This window comes from Varanus komodoensis, unplaced genomic scaffold (assembly GCF_004798865.1).
Source record: "Varanus komodoensis strain SLA01 unplaced genomic scaffold, ASM479886v1 scaffold4, whole genome shotgun sequence".
Taxonomy (NCBI): Eukaryota; Metazoa; Chordata; class Lepidosauria; order Squamata; family Varanidae; genus Varanus; species Varanus komodoensis.
Genome location: NW_025335941.1, coordinates 19,012,682 through 19,029,157, shown reverse-complemented (window position 1 = coordinate 19,029,157; position 16,476 = coordinate 19,012,682). Strand labels below are relative to the sequence as shown.

At 38.9% G+C, this 16,476-nt stretch overlaps 1 protein-coding gene across 1 annotated transcript in view; it reads left to right on the top strand.

The window, feature by feature from the left end:
• The window catches only part of NCAM2 (neural cell adhesion molecule 2), a 269,390-nt gene that overhangs the window by 187,645 nt on the left and 65,269 nt on the right, over window positions 1-16,476 (top strand). The window contains 2 exon segments of the mRNA XM_044441751.1: window positions 2,443-2,539; window positions 5,999-6,172. Of these exon segments, the coding sequence (XP_044297686.1) occupies window positions 2,443-2,539; window positions 5,999-6,172 (271 nt within the window).

Below are 16,476 nucleotides of genomic sequence, written 5' to 3'. Positions count from 1 at the left end.
CAGATAAAGTATCTTGTATTTGCCAGGACTTTAACTCCAATATTATCACAAGTGAATTTGGCAAGATATCCAGAGCACAGCTTCAACAAGTTTTCTTGGATGACTTGGGTGACTTAAGTACAGCTCAAGAATGTTGACAATGTGCATGGACAGTTTTGTGCTACTTCTGTCTCTTGACTAAAGCAAGTTAGCAGTGGGTGGCCCAGGAAAGTAATCAATATCTATCTATCTATCTATCTATCTATCTATCTATCTATCTATCTATTTGGAGTGCTTGTATGAGTGGTCCTATGCCACCTGAAGCTGGCAGTGGTGAGGTCACTCTTGAGGAAACCTTCTCTGGAACAAGATGTTTGCAATTTTAGACTGCTGCAAATACTCTCTTTCTGGGCAGGGTTCTTGCACAGGTGGTAGCCGGCTAGTTTCAGTCTCTTCTGAATAACTTTGATTATCTGGATTCAATTTAGTTGGGGTTTATACTGGGAGAAAAATAGGGATGCATGAGCCTATTAGTGCTCATCAATCTATTGGAAGCTTTCCATGCCAGTGACAAAGGTATCTTTCTGGAATGTCAGCTGATTTGGAAGTGCTGCATTGCACTGGTTCCTGATTGAATTGGATAGGCAGCTCTAAAAGATGGCACTTGGTGTAGATAATGATCTCCTCCCAAGACTCTCCAGTGCTGAGTTCCTCAGAGGGTGTTTTTGGCCCCCGTGATATTTAACATCTTCATGAAACCACTGATTGAGTTATTTGGAGTTTTGGAATAGGCTGCCATCAGTATGCTGATGACACACAGCTTTATTTTTCCATTCAGCTTCAGCAGATGAGGCTTTAGATGTGCTTATTCCATGCCTGGCCATAGCAATGGACCAGATGAGGGCTAACAAACTGAAGCTCAATCTGGACAAGGCTGAGATACTGTTGGTGGATGGTTCCTCTGACTGAAGAAAGGGTGTTTTGTTCGTACTCAGCTCACGAATGCCTCAATTCACAACCAAATCAGGTTGTGAACAGAAATTTCATAAAATTTTGCTGCAGGTCGCGAACTCTGCATCGGCTGAAGATTGTGAGCGCACCCGCCTTCCCTACATGGGCATGATCACAGTTGTGCTGGGGAGGGGAAGATGGCTGCAATTGCGCCCGTGTTACCTGCTTGCGTGTGCCCGCACCTGTCCCCCCGTGTGCCCATGCCCGCCTCCCCCCAGCGCGCCTGCAATTGTGCCCGTCTCCCCCCACACAATTGCTGGGGTGGCAAGATGGCCACAATCTTTGTTGTTGTTGGTCACTTTGCTTCAAATTTTTGTGAGTAAAAAAAAAAATAGTTGGAGAATGGATTAACCTTATTTACATTGACCCTTATGGGGAAATTTGACTTGGCCCACACCAATTTGGATCACAACCAGAGTCCTGGAACAGATTAAGTTCATGAGCCAAGGTACCACTGTATTCTGAATGGGATTATAATCCCCTTGACACACCAGGTTTGTAGCTTGGGTCTGTTTCTCATTTTATTTTTGTCACATGAGGCTTGGGTGCCTTCTACTGGATTTTGCTTGTGACCCAGCTACACCCCTACCTGGACAGGGATAGCCTGGTTTCAGTATTCTATGGTCAATTAATTTCTAGGCTAAATTATTCCAATGCATTGCATGTGGAACTGCCCTTGAAGACTATTCAGAAGCTTCCACTTGTGCAAAATGTGTCAGCCAGATTAATAACAGGGGTCAAATTATCTGAACATATAATGTTGACCTGCTCACATTAGCTGCCTATATGCTTCCAAGTCTAATTCAAGGTGCTTGTTTTTACCTCTAAAGTCCTACATGGCTTGGGACCTCAGTGCCTGACAGAAACCTGACAGAAACCCTCTTTCAACTGCAATCTGCCTGGACACTGCAATCGAGGTCTGCCTGTGACTGCCACCTCAGAAGGAGTTCAGTTGGCAACAAGGAGAAGGGCCTTCTCAGTGGCAGCTCCCACTTATGGAACAGATTCCCCATTGAGGTCCACCTGGTGCCAACTTTAATATCTTTTTGGTGCCAGGTTAAGCCTGGCCTCAGTGACAGGGCATTTGATTGGTTGTATACTATATAGAGACATTATATCAACATCATAAAAGATCTTGTGATTTAATTTGTGTAAGTCATTTTTACATTTAGCTTACACATGACTTTCAAATTTGCATTTTTTGATTTTCTTGGTATCTGTACTTTATACTGGATTTGCACTGTATTTTATGTGCTGTTGTAAACCACCAGAGAGCTTTGGCTATTGGGAGGTATAGAAATAAAATTAAAATAACTACTTATGAGAAAAGATGGGGAAAGAGGGTTTATGGGAATCTTTTACATCTAGGCACGGTGCCTGCAGTTGGCTGCATGTTTTCACATACACACTGATGCAAATTGGTATGTATCTCTCCTTCCTCCTGTTCCCAAGATTGCTCCCACATCTGACAATGATTTTGGACGGTACAACTGCACAGCCACAAACAGAATAGGAACACGATATCAAGAATATATCCTTGCCTTGGCTGGTAAGTAGGTACATTAATTTTCTCTATTATTTATGAATGTATATCCCAATTTAATGTATAAAATAAATATCTCATGAAAGCAAAGGATAACTTACAAAGCAAACAGATATTATCAGTACACACCCACAGCTTTAGCAAGATCCATACAGTTTCACTGTTTTGAGACTGTACCTGCCCACCAAGAGCTATCCTAGGAGATTCAGCAGTGAGTTTCTTGCATCACTTCTTTAATTCCACATGCCTTCCCTGAAAATTGCATAATCATTCATCTTTTGTTGCCAGAAAATAGAAATATAAAATGCCAAATAAATTTGGAATTCAGTCACACATATATATCAGTAAGTACCATAGAATCAGTGGAGCTTAAAAGCATATAATTGTGCTGTTCCAGTGTAATCCTATGTTGATGGGATTCCAGTGTAATCCCATGAATATAGTAAGTCCCATTGAGTTCAATTCTATTTCCTTATTACCATTTTAATTTTGGTTTAAATCATGACAATGAGTTTTATTTGACCCAACTATCAGATTACTGAAATGTTTTTCATGAGGACCAGCCAATTAGTGTGGCAACAGATGCCTACAGGAGCAAAGGTCTAACATTTTCTCAATAGTATGAAGTGTGGTAGACTAATAGACTTCTCAAAGAAGTGAACTGCAGAAAGATGGGTGTGGCCCACTGGTTCTCTTCTTATAACCTATTTAATCTGTGTTGAAGTATTGTCTCTTTAGACTGGGTGGTTATTAAATTTACAGCATTATTTTTTTTCAAAGGTAAATCAGTGGTTAATTAGCAAATAATAGACTTAAAATAGAGTGTTCTATTTCCATCCAAAAGCAACAATATGACAGCTACACAAGCTTTCACAATGGCCTATTTTAGCTATCTGTTCTACAACAGCACATAAATTTAGCAGCTTATTACTGATGTAAAGTAGGGACTAGTGGAACTGTATTCCTTTGCACCAGTTACGGTTGCAGACTAAAGGCACAAGTCTTGTTAGAAAGCCAGGTTCTTGCAAAGTAATGGTTACATAGCTTGCTCTCTGACTTCATTTACTCTAATTATTCTACAATTCTTAAAGGTTGATTATGCATGTTAAATGTCACTGTGCCTCCTTTATAAGCAATTAACATTTTCTTTATCAGTTTTATGAGAATGACCCTTAATACATTCTTTAAAAAAGGAGTTTAAAAAGAGAAGAATGGGAACTTTTTTATTGCGAAACATTTTATCTGTGAAGAAATAATGGGATATGCAATTCAATAAATTCCATCAAACCTGTGGGGATGCGGGGTGGGGGGATTTTTGCCAAGCAAATATTTCACAAGTATTGCACCCTTCTGTTGATATTTTTAAAAAACTTCTGGTATAATTTGATATAAATTTCAGCAGCACTTTTGTCTTCTGAAAAGATCACACCTACTGAATTTCAGAGTGATAGTTACAGAAGAGTTCGTGCAAGAGCAGTTTTGACATTTTGAGCATTTCCACAAGAAGCACACTTATACTCCTCTGATCTTTGTAGAATGTTTTTTCTTCTGAAAATTACAGGCAGTCTAGAGGTGTCTGCAGGCAAGAAGCTTGCCATGGTAGGGAGCTATGAAAACTGAAGACCAGTGTAAGACTGTTTCATTATGAAGCATGGTGGCATTAGAAGGAAGGGCCATCTCATGGTCTTATAACACAGGCATTGGACCCATGGTGAAACATGTCCTAATATTAGAAGGTGGATCTAACTGCTTCTCCCTCCCCCTATTGCATTTAAAGTAGGGGTGAGCAATAGCATGAGCTTTGGGGAGCACTCTCTCCCCATTTTAAATATCAACGTGTTCATTTTTTCAGTACTGAAATTGGCATCAAACTGCTCTGCAACAGGCCAAGGGTAAAATTTAGCCCCTTTATAAATCAGCTTAGTAGCAGAGTGTTAAAGTAGTCAAATGTAACTTTCAACCTTTTTTTTGAAAGTTACCTGAAGTTCTCTGTAGCACTGCATATACCATTCCTTTCCCTGTTTTCTTGATACCACCAAATTAACGGCACAATGGGTGCACAGTGGTAGTATGTGAGAAACACATATGTAGCCCACAGGCAGTATGTGCCACAGCCCTGATTTTGAGAAACACAATGAAAAAGCATTATTTGAAGACATGCATCATATCTGAACCATGGGCCAGCGACAATGTTTCATCCTGCAGTGCCTTCAGAGGGAAGTCCACCTCACTTTGGAATTCAGAGGACCTGATGAACATGGCCCAACACTGCTGAAATGCTGTGCACATCCCTGTATCCTGGTTTCATATTTTCTTTATATTTGTAATATTTTTCCACATGCATTTTACAACAAATCAGACATTTACAAGATGGAAAGAATTAATTCCTAAATGAGCAATAATTTTCATGGTAAAAAGTAATTAGTAGTCTGGATGTGCACAAAGGAAAAAAAAAAATCTGAATTCACTTCAGAATGTTGGAGCAAGGATTGTTTCAGTAATTCAGATAGTAAGTTTTTCAGACTACCGTATTTCTTCATATTTGAAGCGGAGCCCCAGTTGATTGTATGATATGGTACTTCTTCCCCACAAGCACTGTGCTTAGACAGTCTTCATAAAACCATTTCCAGATGGAACCCATATTTGTCAATCACAAAACTATATACAGTGCTCTCTTTCCCGCTTTTGTTTTATAAAAAGTTTGCCTGTGGAAGGTGTGAAATTATATCAATTTTGATTTTACACTAAACTGAAACAAAGCACCTTCTGATGTGGGTCATAAGTGTTAGGAACAGCTCTCTTCATTTAGTATTGATTTGAACAAGAGCCACTCTGTTTTGGAATCAGTTCAAATGCTTCTAAAGCAAGCCACTTTGATTCAGTAATCAGGCTTTATCCAAAGTAGATGTTCATCCTTAAGAACAACATAATGGGACAGCACTTTGGAGGAAATAGGATCATAGGGTCAAACAAAAACATGAAGGTGATCATTACACCAAAAGATATGGCAAGATGAGAAGAGGAAGCTCAAGGAAAGGAAGGACAGTTTTGTGGGACAGCTTTGATTATAGTGATAAAATGGAAGGAATATCCTGTGTGGAATATGATGTGAAGATCTTGGAGAAGTGGAGATGCAAGCATTAGTATAGTATCTGGGGCAATTGGTTCCTAATTGCAGTTGGAGTTGGTGTGGTCCTAGAAAGTTAATAAGGTTGTTTAGCCAGGCAGATGACAGAGGAGAAAGAATTGAGTGGAAATTTAAACTTGCTAACAGATGTCTGCTGTTGCACTTCCTGTACAGCATAATGTTATGGTACTGTAGTGAAGTTTGAACTGTTTAAGCACACATAAATTCAGCAGCATTTACATATTTTACCACCTTTTTTCTTCCCAATTATATGTGTTCATTGTTAAACAGTATATTGGCTGGTTACACTCCTCTAATTCTTCAATGGTCTTCTCTAGATGTGCCATCCAGTCCACATGGAGTGAAAATTGTAGAGATATCACAGACTTTTGCTACAGTATCTTTCAATAAACCAGACTCACATGGAGGTGTCCCAATTCATCATTACCAAGTGGATGTGAAAGAAGTTACTTCAGAAACATGGAAAGTTGTTCTTTCCCATGGAGTTCAGAGTGAGTCTGCTCAAAACAAACAAAGGCTTATTCATAGAAAGCATATAAAGAAGTATTTGTGAACTGTTCATTTGCTGTTTATGTTTGTAAGAGCTCATTTTCTAATAAATTAAGATATTTCCAAGAACATACAAATCTAAAATACCTGCTCTCCAGACTATTTGTAATAACTGCAAACGTCAAAAATCAGCTCAAATAGTTTTACCAGGAAATTATATTGGGATGCCCATAAGTCCCCAGATGCAGAAGCTATGGGCATCCAATGCGGAATCAGAAAAGTAACAGAGACAATACTTGCTTCTCCATCCTCCCAGTTTCCAATTTCAATAGATATGCTTTTTAGATCAACAACCTGGAACACTTGGGTGGGGAGTGGAGGGGAAGGAAGCTGGGATGGCCACCTATCTTAACTGCTGTAGTTAAGATAGTTTTCTCCCTGAGTTGCCCTCTTTTACTCCTGCCCAAGATCACTTTCCCAACATCAGAGGTAACCCTGTGCAATTCTTTCTGTGCTGGCTGTAAGGTACAGAAGAGTTCAGTGATTGGATTCTCAGCTCTGAACCCTGAACTTTGTCTCAGAACTGGAAACCCAGACTATTTATTTCATTTCTATACCACCCCACAGCTGAAGCTCTCTGAGCAGCTTACAACAGTCAATAAAAAGCAGACAGTAAAAATACAATAAAATGTCATAAAATTGGAAAAACGTATTTTAAAAAATTAAAAGACATAAAACAGACAATAGCATAAATTACTGGAATGGGTAATCGCACTAAAGCTCCTGGGTGGTCAAAGAAATCTTAAAAACCTCAGATAAAAGGGTTGTCTTAATCTGGCATCAAACAAATGACAAACTCAGTGCTAGCTGGGCCACAGTGGGGAGGTTGTTCCATATATGGGAAGCCCCCATAGAGAAAGCTCTCCCCCTTGTTGCCACCCTGCACACTTCCCTCAGGAAGACCCCAGAAGTTGAGCCTAGACTGTGACTGGGAGAGGCACTGCAGTAGGTATTGCTGTCCTAAGCCATGTAATACTTCATAGGTTAAAACCAGGACCTTGAACTGGATCTGGAAGCACACAGGCAGCTAATGTGAGTGAGTTAGAACTGGTTTTATGTGTTTGGACCTGGGAGTTCTGGTTATTAATGCAGCTGCATAATTTAGAGTTATGAAATTGGTTTTAGATTATAGCATTATATTTAGAAAGGCACTTCTCTCCTCAGATATAACACTGGTATAAGCATGTCATTACAGTGCCAGAACTAAAGGGATGAGTTCTGATTTCAGAATATCAGTTGCTTCAAGAAACTCCATTGCTAATACCTCTGCAAAACAGAAAGCTGAAAATGATAGCTATCGGATTCATTTAATGTGAAAATGAAAAATTTTCATTAGAATATTGACTTGTCTGAATTTTCTTTTTTATATACTTATCTTTCTGTAATGGCATTGAAGCAATTAAAAAGAGATTACCCCCCCACCCCAATACCTTTGGTCTCTTGTTATCACATATGGAAATCTATAAAGGTGTAAAGGTTAAAAAGAAAATCTGGTGAAGTATGCTTGGGATAGGAAAGTGTTTTACACAATGTGATGTGTTAGGATAGACATCAGGTAGCTCTGAAAACTGAATTATATTTTATATCTGTATTTTTTAGGGTAACATTTCAAATCACCATAAATCTTGTATAGATTTAGCATATCACTACTTATATGAAAATTACACCAAGAAGTAATACTGAACAGAAAATATTTTAGCATATTTCTGATTTGCTTGAAGTGTTTCAGATATTGGAAAATGAAGGAACTTGCAATAATTTATTTTATATTGATAAAAATGGTGCTCTTCTGCACTAGAGGCATTCAAGAAGAAAATAGTTATCAGAGTGGGATGCTGTAACAGGCATCCTGCACCAGCAGATAGTTGAACCTGATGGCCTCCTTGGCCATTTCCAACTCTGCTTTTCTATGATTCTATGCTTCTTTAGTTTGGTTTGTAGTGACTATGGGATTTCCAAATTGGGAAAGTTTTGTATTCTGAATGTCTCATTTACGTAAGCATTTATTTCACTAACCCTAACCATGTTTGTCTGGTAGTAACTCCATAAAATACAAGTTAATTTAGGCCCAAGTATTTGGAATGGGTTGAGCTGCACTTATAAAACATTTAATAGGTAATGCAAATAACAGTAATAGATCCTGAATAATTTTACTGCACATAAAAGAACTAATTGATGCCACTGAATTTTGCTGTGCTGTCCTGAGCTGTGTTCCAATTCTATGACATACAATTGCCATTCAAACACTGAGATGCTCAGTACACTTTACCAATAGTCTATGGTTGTGGAATTCTACAATGAGGTCTCAGGGTGGCTAATCAGAGGGAATGCAGTAGAATTGGTTTACCTAGATTTCAGCATGGCCTTTGACAAAGTGCTGCATGATATTCTGGTCAAGAAACTGTTGAGCTTTGGGATAGATCGAAACACTGTCTGATGGATTAGGACATGGTTGAAGGACCAGAAGCAGAGGCTTACTATCAGTGGGGAATCATCAGGATGGCAGCTGGTGACAAGCAGAGTTCCCCAGGGCTCAGTTCTGGAACCGATTCTGTTCAACCTTTTTATCAGTGACCCGGAGGAATGGATAACCAGTCTGCTGACTGAATTCATGGACGATACCAAAGTGGGGGTGGTGGCCACAACACAGGAACAGGTGATCCAGATCCAGAAGGATCTAGACAAGCTGTGGAAGTGGGTGGGAGACAACATTCAATGGCATTCAATGTGGATAAGTGCAAGGTCTTGCACTTTCAACACAGGAATAGGTGTCACAGGTAGAGGATGGGGGACAAGTGGCTGGAGAGCAGCACCTGTGAAAGAGATCTCAGGGTACTTGTCAACAGCAGGCTGAAAATTAGCCAGGAGCATGACAAGGCAGTTAAGAAGGCAAATGCACCCCTTGGATGTACAGCAGGGGTCTCAAACTCAACTTACTTGGAAGCCACTGGAAGTAGAGTCTGGGTGAGGCTGGGCCGCTCATCCCGTGGCCAGCCAAGGTGCTGCCGGCGCTTTGAAGGCTGCAGGACCCCTCCCCCGTGCCCACCCATCCCGGCAATTGGTCCGCGGGCCATGAGTTTGAGACCCCTGAGGTATAGCCAGAAGTGTGGCTTCCTGATCTAGGAAGGTGTTGATACCAATCCAAATTATTCTGGTGCGTCCACAACTGAAGTACTGCATCCATTTCTGGGATCTGCATTATAGGAAAGACATAGCCAGGTCAGAATTGGTTCAGTGTGGGGTCACAAGAATGGTAACCTTGTTGGTAGGGATGCGTATCTGGGGAGATTGAGGGAACTGGGTCTTTCCAGCCTGAAGAAGAGACTGAGGGAATCTTTTAGTGACTTATAGGTATGTGAAGGGATGCCACGTAAAGGCGGGTCGTGACCTTACCTGCAGTGGAGGGCAAGATGCACTCCAGTGGGGCAAAGCTCAAGGAACCAGGCTTCAGGTTGGATGTCAGGAAGTACTTCTTGATGGTTAGGACGCCTAGGATATGGAATGGGCTTCCAAGGGAGGTGGTTGAGGCCCCATCATTGAGGGTGTTCAAGGGAAGATTGGTCAACCACATGTTCGGGATTACATGAGTAGAGCCAGATATAGCTAGGCATCAGACTAGATTGCCTGGGAGGCCCCTTCTGACTCACTTTATCTCTGTTTCTATGACCTTATGTTTCTATTTTAAACAAATCTTAGGAAAATCTGAATTTTATTATCTATGTTGATGTTTGATAATTGCACTTTTAGAGATGTCATTTTAATAATTTGCAGTCAAGCAGTTCAACTAAATCAGATAATAAAGCTAGTGATCAGCAGTAGTCATCCAAGAAAAACCACAGAAAATTACTATATTTTAGCATCTCTCTCCCAACACACACTAGTTATGGCTGCAGTGTGTATTCCTGCTGCAAATAGATGCTTTCTTATGACAAGGGGCTCTGGGGCTCTTTCAGCTTCTTAAACAATGTAAGATGCAATGCTATGCAAAACAAGCTTACAATTCCCAGTATGCCTCAGTTAGTGTGCATGCTGTACATATCAAACAAGAATTAGCTCACATTCTTCTCCAGCTACAGGGCTCTTAACCACACTGTTGTCCACACTCCATTTGTTCTGGTATGCTGACGACAACATGCGCCTCTTATTTACTCTGCTATTTCTGGTAGCTTCCTGAAAAACCTTTCTTCCTGTGATTGCTGTCCTCATCATGGATAAAGTGGTAGGTTCTGGCAGCTATACATAGCTAGCATACCACTCCAAGTTCATTAGGTGGTTCATAGCCAGGGATATACAAGAATTTTGAATGCATTCATTGCCCCATTAACATCCTCAAAATAAACACAAACACTCACCCCCGCCCCCGTCCCCAACAGCTCACAATAGTTGTTAGAAAATGCATTTCTTTGTAAAATGAAAATTTTGAAAAATCAAAACAAAGCATGGTCTCGTCCTTTACTACAAGGGGAGCAAGTACATAGATGGGTGTACATTTAAATACACCCCCCCTAACTGCACACTGTTTGCATTCAGACAACAAAAGTATACACCTGGAAATGGGTCAAAGGCAGAAGGAGCTTCAAGCTGCAACTGAAGAACCTCAATGATTCTCCTCTCCCTTTTCATATCTCACTACGTTCAGTGTGTTTAGCTTTGCATCAATAGAACAAAATAGTAAATTCTCTAAACAAATTCTCTCTGAATGTGATATAAAAATTAACTACATTTTGAAATACATCTTGTAACTCTGATTAATTCAAGGTTCCAACCTGATTAATATGATCCTGAAAAGATGTTCATATAATGGTTGTTTAGTACCCTATATGATATGTCTCAGTACAGGTTCAAACTTAATGCTTTCTCCAGTTTAAAACTTAGACAACAATCAAATCTATCCAAACTAGAATTCCCCCATTTTCAAAGAACACAATTTCCTACTATTTGTAATGAATTCCTACATTTATTATCAGCTTCCTTTTATAGTTATGAAATCAGCACATTCAACATTATGATGCATAAAATTAAAGTATTATATAATTATTAACCAAAAATACAGATTGAAACCTGCAGCTGTGTGTTGTTTGTGTCACTAGCAGCACCTTGTGAATGGGTGATGGTTTACTCTAACGTTCCTACCACTTATGGGGCAGTATAGTCATAGTATTTATGCAGAATGCATCTATCATAGTTGGAACCCATGCTGATGAATATGGCACAGCTTCCACTGTATTGAAAACATGATCTTGTGTCACATGCAAATATAATAGCTGGCCAAGTTGAAGGAGTTAGAAGGCAAATGGCCCTTTAAGGTTAATTTGTTTTTGTGCTTGTCTGGATATTTTTTTAGCTCAATTACCTATGCACAGGAGCAAAGGAGTAGATGCTGTTGTTGTTTTAAAGGTGGGAAATGAATGATTGATAGCTTCTCTTTTCTGCTCACAAAAACCATGGAGAACAGGTGGTACTACTTGCTGCTGCTGTTCTACCTCTCATGGATTAAAGCCAGTGGCATCTGTACATTTATTGCCCTCCACCCAAAAGTAGTTCTGGAAAACAAGTGCAGCCCCTCTCCCAAGCTGACTTTCTCACAAGTCAACTCCATTGACATCCATGCAATTTACTACTGGGTAAGGCCATTGATGATACTGTGATTTACTTCTGTCTGGACATGCATTTTCAGGCTTGAAAAGAAATCCGAACTGTTTTTTCAATGGATGGGCAGGGGAAAAGAGATACTGCATGTACTCTCTAGCTCACTGTGCAAGTCAAAGAGTGAGAGAGACAGAGAGACAGAGAACCTGTAGTGGAAGCAAGGGAGCATGGGAAAGCAGCTGAAGGGTACCCTTAGATTTGCCATATCCTAATAGGACGCATCCTAATAGGATGTGCGCACACACACACACACACACACACACACACACACACACAGGAGGAAAATGGCAACATATGAAAAAGTGACAACATAACTGTTCTGAAGAAATCCAGGATATATTGGAGTGAGCATCATGTGATATGACAGTGAGTCAAGCATCACAATGTGAGTAAAATTGCCTAGCGCAGATTGCCCCAAGGTGTTGGCAAGCAAAGAACGACCAGTTTATTTGCAAAGAAATCCACAATTACTGAAGAGAACAAATTGAGGAGGCACAATATTATCTCCTCATTTATTTATTTATTTATTTATTCATTCTTGATTCTAGTGATAACATATGGTAAGCATAGTTAAATTGAATTCAGTGTGACTTCTATGTAAATACAGGTAGGGTCTATCATAAATTAAAATTAAAGCCATATTTAAATGTTAGGAAACTAATTGTGGAAAGGAAACAGATCTGTGTGCCAGCCCTGCCTTCCCACCTCATGCTAGTGAAAAAGGTCTGGCGAGAAGATGTAACAATGTGCAGGTGAATGCATTTTCAGTGCATCATACAATTGGAATTTGATCAATATCATGCAGCATTCCTGATTTCATGGAGCATTAAAGTCATTTTCTGGTAAACAAGTATACAGCTCGCTTCCATTTTTTCCTGTCAACACAACTGCTATCCATGGTTTCCATTTCATAGAACCTAAATAGGGCTTATGTTCTTTTCATACTCATAAAACACATTTTTAATTTGTGACAGAAAGAATTTTGTTGTTAAAAATAAAAGTATGAATTTTATCTGGTCTTTTTCATTGGAACTATCATTTGCACTACACAGTATATGACAAGGTTCAACTATGTGAACATTTCAAGAGACTCTGATGGAACAAATGGCTTCTTAAAGGCAATTGTTTTGCAAATAATTTTCTTTTAAAAAAGCTTCCAAAAATATCTGTTAACACAATGTTGAAGTGTTTTTTCAAAAGGTTTCTTCTGAGTGTTGTTCTCCATCAGCAGGGAAGCAAACATTTTTATTATAGTAGAAGCCTGTCTGGGCTCCTTAATCCTACTGGTGAATTATAGCATCCTTTATCAGCCTCCATTATTGCTATAGCTGCTCCCATATGATAGATTTAATAAACAAAGTACCTTTTGAATTAACATGCTGTGTTAAGGACTTCAAATTTATTCAAGCACCAAAATGCCAAGAAATTAAGATTGTTAAGGACCAAACTTTAATAACATGACAAATGATATCATATCCAATGTTGTCATTAGTCTAGCCTCACCATTATCTTGAACCTGGATGCTTCTTGGTTATGCAGCTGAGTCCCAGACTCTTCCTTTTAACAAAGTGCCTAAGGGTGTCTGTCTCTGTTTGTGCCCTTGGAAAAACAATAATTCTACCAGCTCAGTAATAAATTTTCCCTTCTTGTACTACTCAATAGCCAAGCTTCTCTGGCAGTTAAGATCTATTTAAAGAACGCAATGCAGAAAGACAATGAAATAGCATAATATAACCACAAAAATAGCTCAAAGACTTTTCCAATGTACACAGTTTATAAAGTACTTTTACATCTAGGACTATCTTAGTACTACTAGACCCATTAGCTGATGTAACTGGCTTCTCATCAACTGAATATGGTAATTAATGTCTGGGACAAGAGTGCCATCTTAACTTGGTGCTGAAAAGATGACAGAATTGGTGCCAGGTATGCTTCAGTAGGGAAACCATTCCACCAATGTGGCTCCACTATTGAGAAGGCTCTTGATTTTGAGGCCATCCTTCAAGCCTCCCTCAGAAATGGTATGTAGGATTATTTATTTATTTATTTGGGTATTTTTTACCCAGTCCAATACACTGTGGGTCTCTGGATGGCTTACAAGGATAGTCTCAAGAGTTCACCATAGTGTCTGGGTAGACTCAGGTTAGGAGATCCACTCCTTCTGGTCCCAAGCCATGTAAGGTCTTACATCTAAAATCTTTTAACCATGTTCAGAAGTATTATCTGCTGCCAGACTGGTGATTGGGACTGGCTGTAGGGACCATATAATTTCTTTGTCAAAACAGCTTCATTGGCTCCCAGTCTGTTTCTGGCCACAATACAAGGTGCTGGTTATGACCTATAAAGCCCTATATGGCTTGGTTCTACCATATGCTTCCTTACAAGCATATGCTCTAACATCTTCTGAAGTGTCTCTCGCCTTGGTCCTACCATCCTCATAGTATGCTTGGTGGGCACCCAGGATAGGGCCTTCCCAGTGATTCCTCCACAGCTCTGAAATTCCTTTCTCAGGGAGGCTCGATTAGCCCCTTCTCCATTACAAAAAGCAAACCCTTTTTGTTTCAGCAGGCACTTGGATATGGGCTGAGCCTGTGAGATTGTGTTGAACCAGTTTTATTTTTTTACATAAGTTTTTCATGTTTTGTACTTTGGGTGTTTGTATAATACTTAACTGATTTAATAATGGTTTTTTAATATTTTTTTATGTTGTGTGCTGCCTTGAGTCCCAACAATGGGGAAGGGTGATGTATAAATAAATAGAATGATACATAACATACATGAATTAATGTTCCTTAATTCAATAATTTGAAAGGTTAATAATTGTTTTATTAAACTTCTGCAATACTAGAATTATACAAGTATAAAATCTACATATTTACAAACGGTGATTTGTTTATTTCATATTTAATTGTTGAAACCATTTCTGAAACTTAAAAATGTGGGAATAGGTGCACAGGACAAACTAGTATGAATATGATGATTTTACACCCATTTATCTTGCTTAAGTCAGTTCATTTTAAAAAATGCAGACTGTCTGATGTGATAAGTCGCTATGTTCAAAGGAGGTTAGACAGAGACAAGATGGTTTCTATCAGTATCTCTGTTTAGTCTGTCCCTTAGACATTTCAGAAGATTCTTATATATTCTTACATTATACTGTAAATGTATGGTACTGAGTTTTTGCTTGGTTTATTACAATATAGGAACATTAAATGGAATATGTGACACTGAAGAGCTTTAAAGAATGAGTACTACCAGAAATAAAATACACATCCCTAGAAGAACTAGTAAAATGGGGGGAAATGTGATTTTTAATGGTTATCTGGCAGCAACATTCACTGATTCATTGTAATGAATAATCTCATTTTCTACATCCAGAGGCTAAATTTCTGAGAACAGATGTAAAAATTTAAACTTTATGCTAGTTGCATATCTATTTATATAACATGCATTTAATTATAGCTCCAGTGTCTAGTCTTTCGTTGGAGGTAGCCCTTCACATGGTGATTATACATTTTTTCTTCTTTACTGGAGGGATGAAAGCTACAGAGAAATATAATAGAAGAAGCAGAATGCATTATTTAAATCTGATTAATAAAGTCCGTCCCACATAGTGTTTAGGCTTAGAATGAAGAATGTGTTTTTGTACAGTATAGTATACTATTGTAGGATTAAATATGCAAAATTTAAAGTTGGATCACTGAACTGGTTTGGAAGACTTCCACTGAATAATGGGAAGAACATAGAAAATGTGCTACAACTGCTACAGCAGCATTAAATCAATATTTGTTATCACATATCCAATTTTTTCACTACTGTGAGTTTTGGTGCTACAAATAGTAAGATTTCAGCAATCCCCCAGATCCTTCATAGCATAGGATGGACAACAGTCTGAGTTTTGAGGGCCCTTTTTAGCATAGGATGAGAAGCAATTACAGGGAAGGGTTCTTTTGGCTTTCATATTCCCTCAGCAAGTTCCCTCAGTTACATTTCTCCCTCAACTTTCTGAATGTTGTGAGGCTGAGAACTTTCATATAAGACCTTGGATATTGCCTCTTCAGACTGTGTGTTCATTATACCCACCATTTTGCAGCTTCACTGATAAAAAAGAGTTAAAAATTGACTTATTGCAGCAGAAGTTGTAATAAGACCGGGTGCACTTGATTTCTTCTCACTGGATGCTTCCCACAAAGGTGGCTATTCTGTTGTTAAAGCTGAGCTGGAAAGGTGTTCTTCTTTTCTGAATAGCAATACATGAGAAGAGTGTTTTCCTCTTACTTTTCTAAGTTCAAGTTACTTTCCATTTCCATAATGGAAATCTGTTAGTCCAAAGAAATGGGCCCCCAGTACAAAACCATGTGATGTAACACTAAATAGTTGAGTTGTGATCCTGGGACCTATTTTGGTATAGACGGGGTATAAATGTTTTAAATACACAAATAAATCTATAGTGGCTAGTGCTTAGATTGGCATAAAAGCAAAACCCCTTATCTTCTTTGCTTCTTCCTTTCCTACATCATTTCCTCTGTGTGCTATTATTTATCTACTTATTTAAAATGTTTCTATACTTTCCTGTTAGCTAATGCTCTAAGTCTCT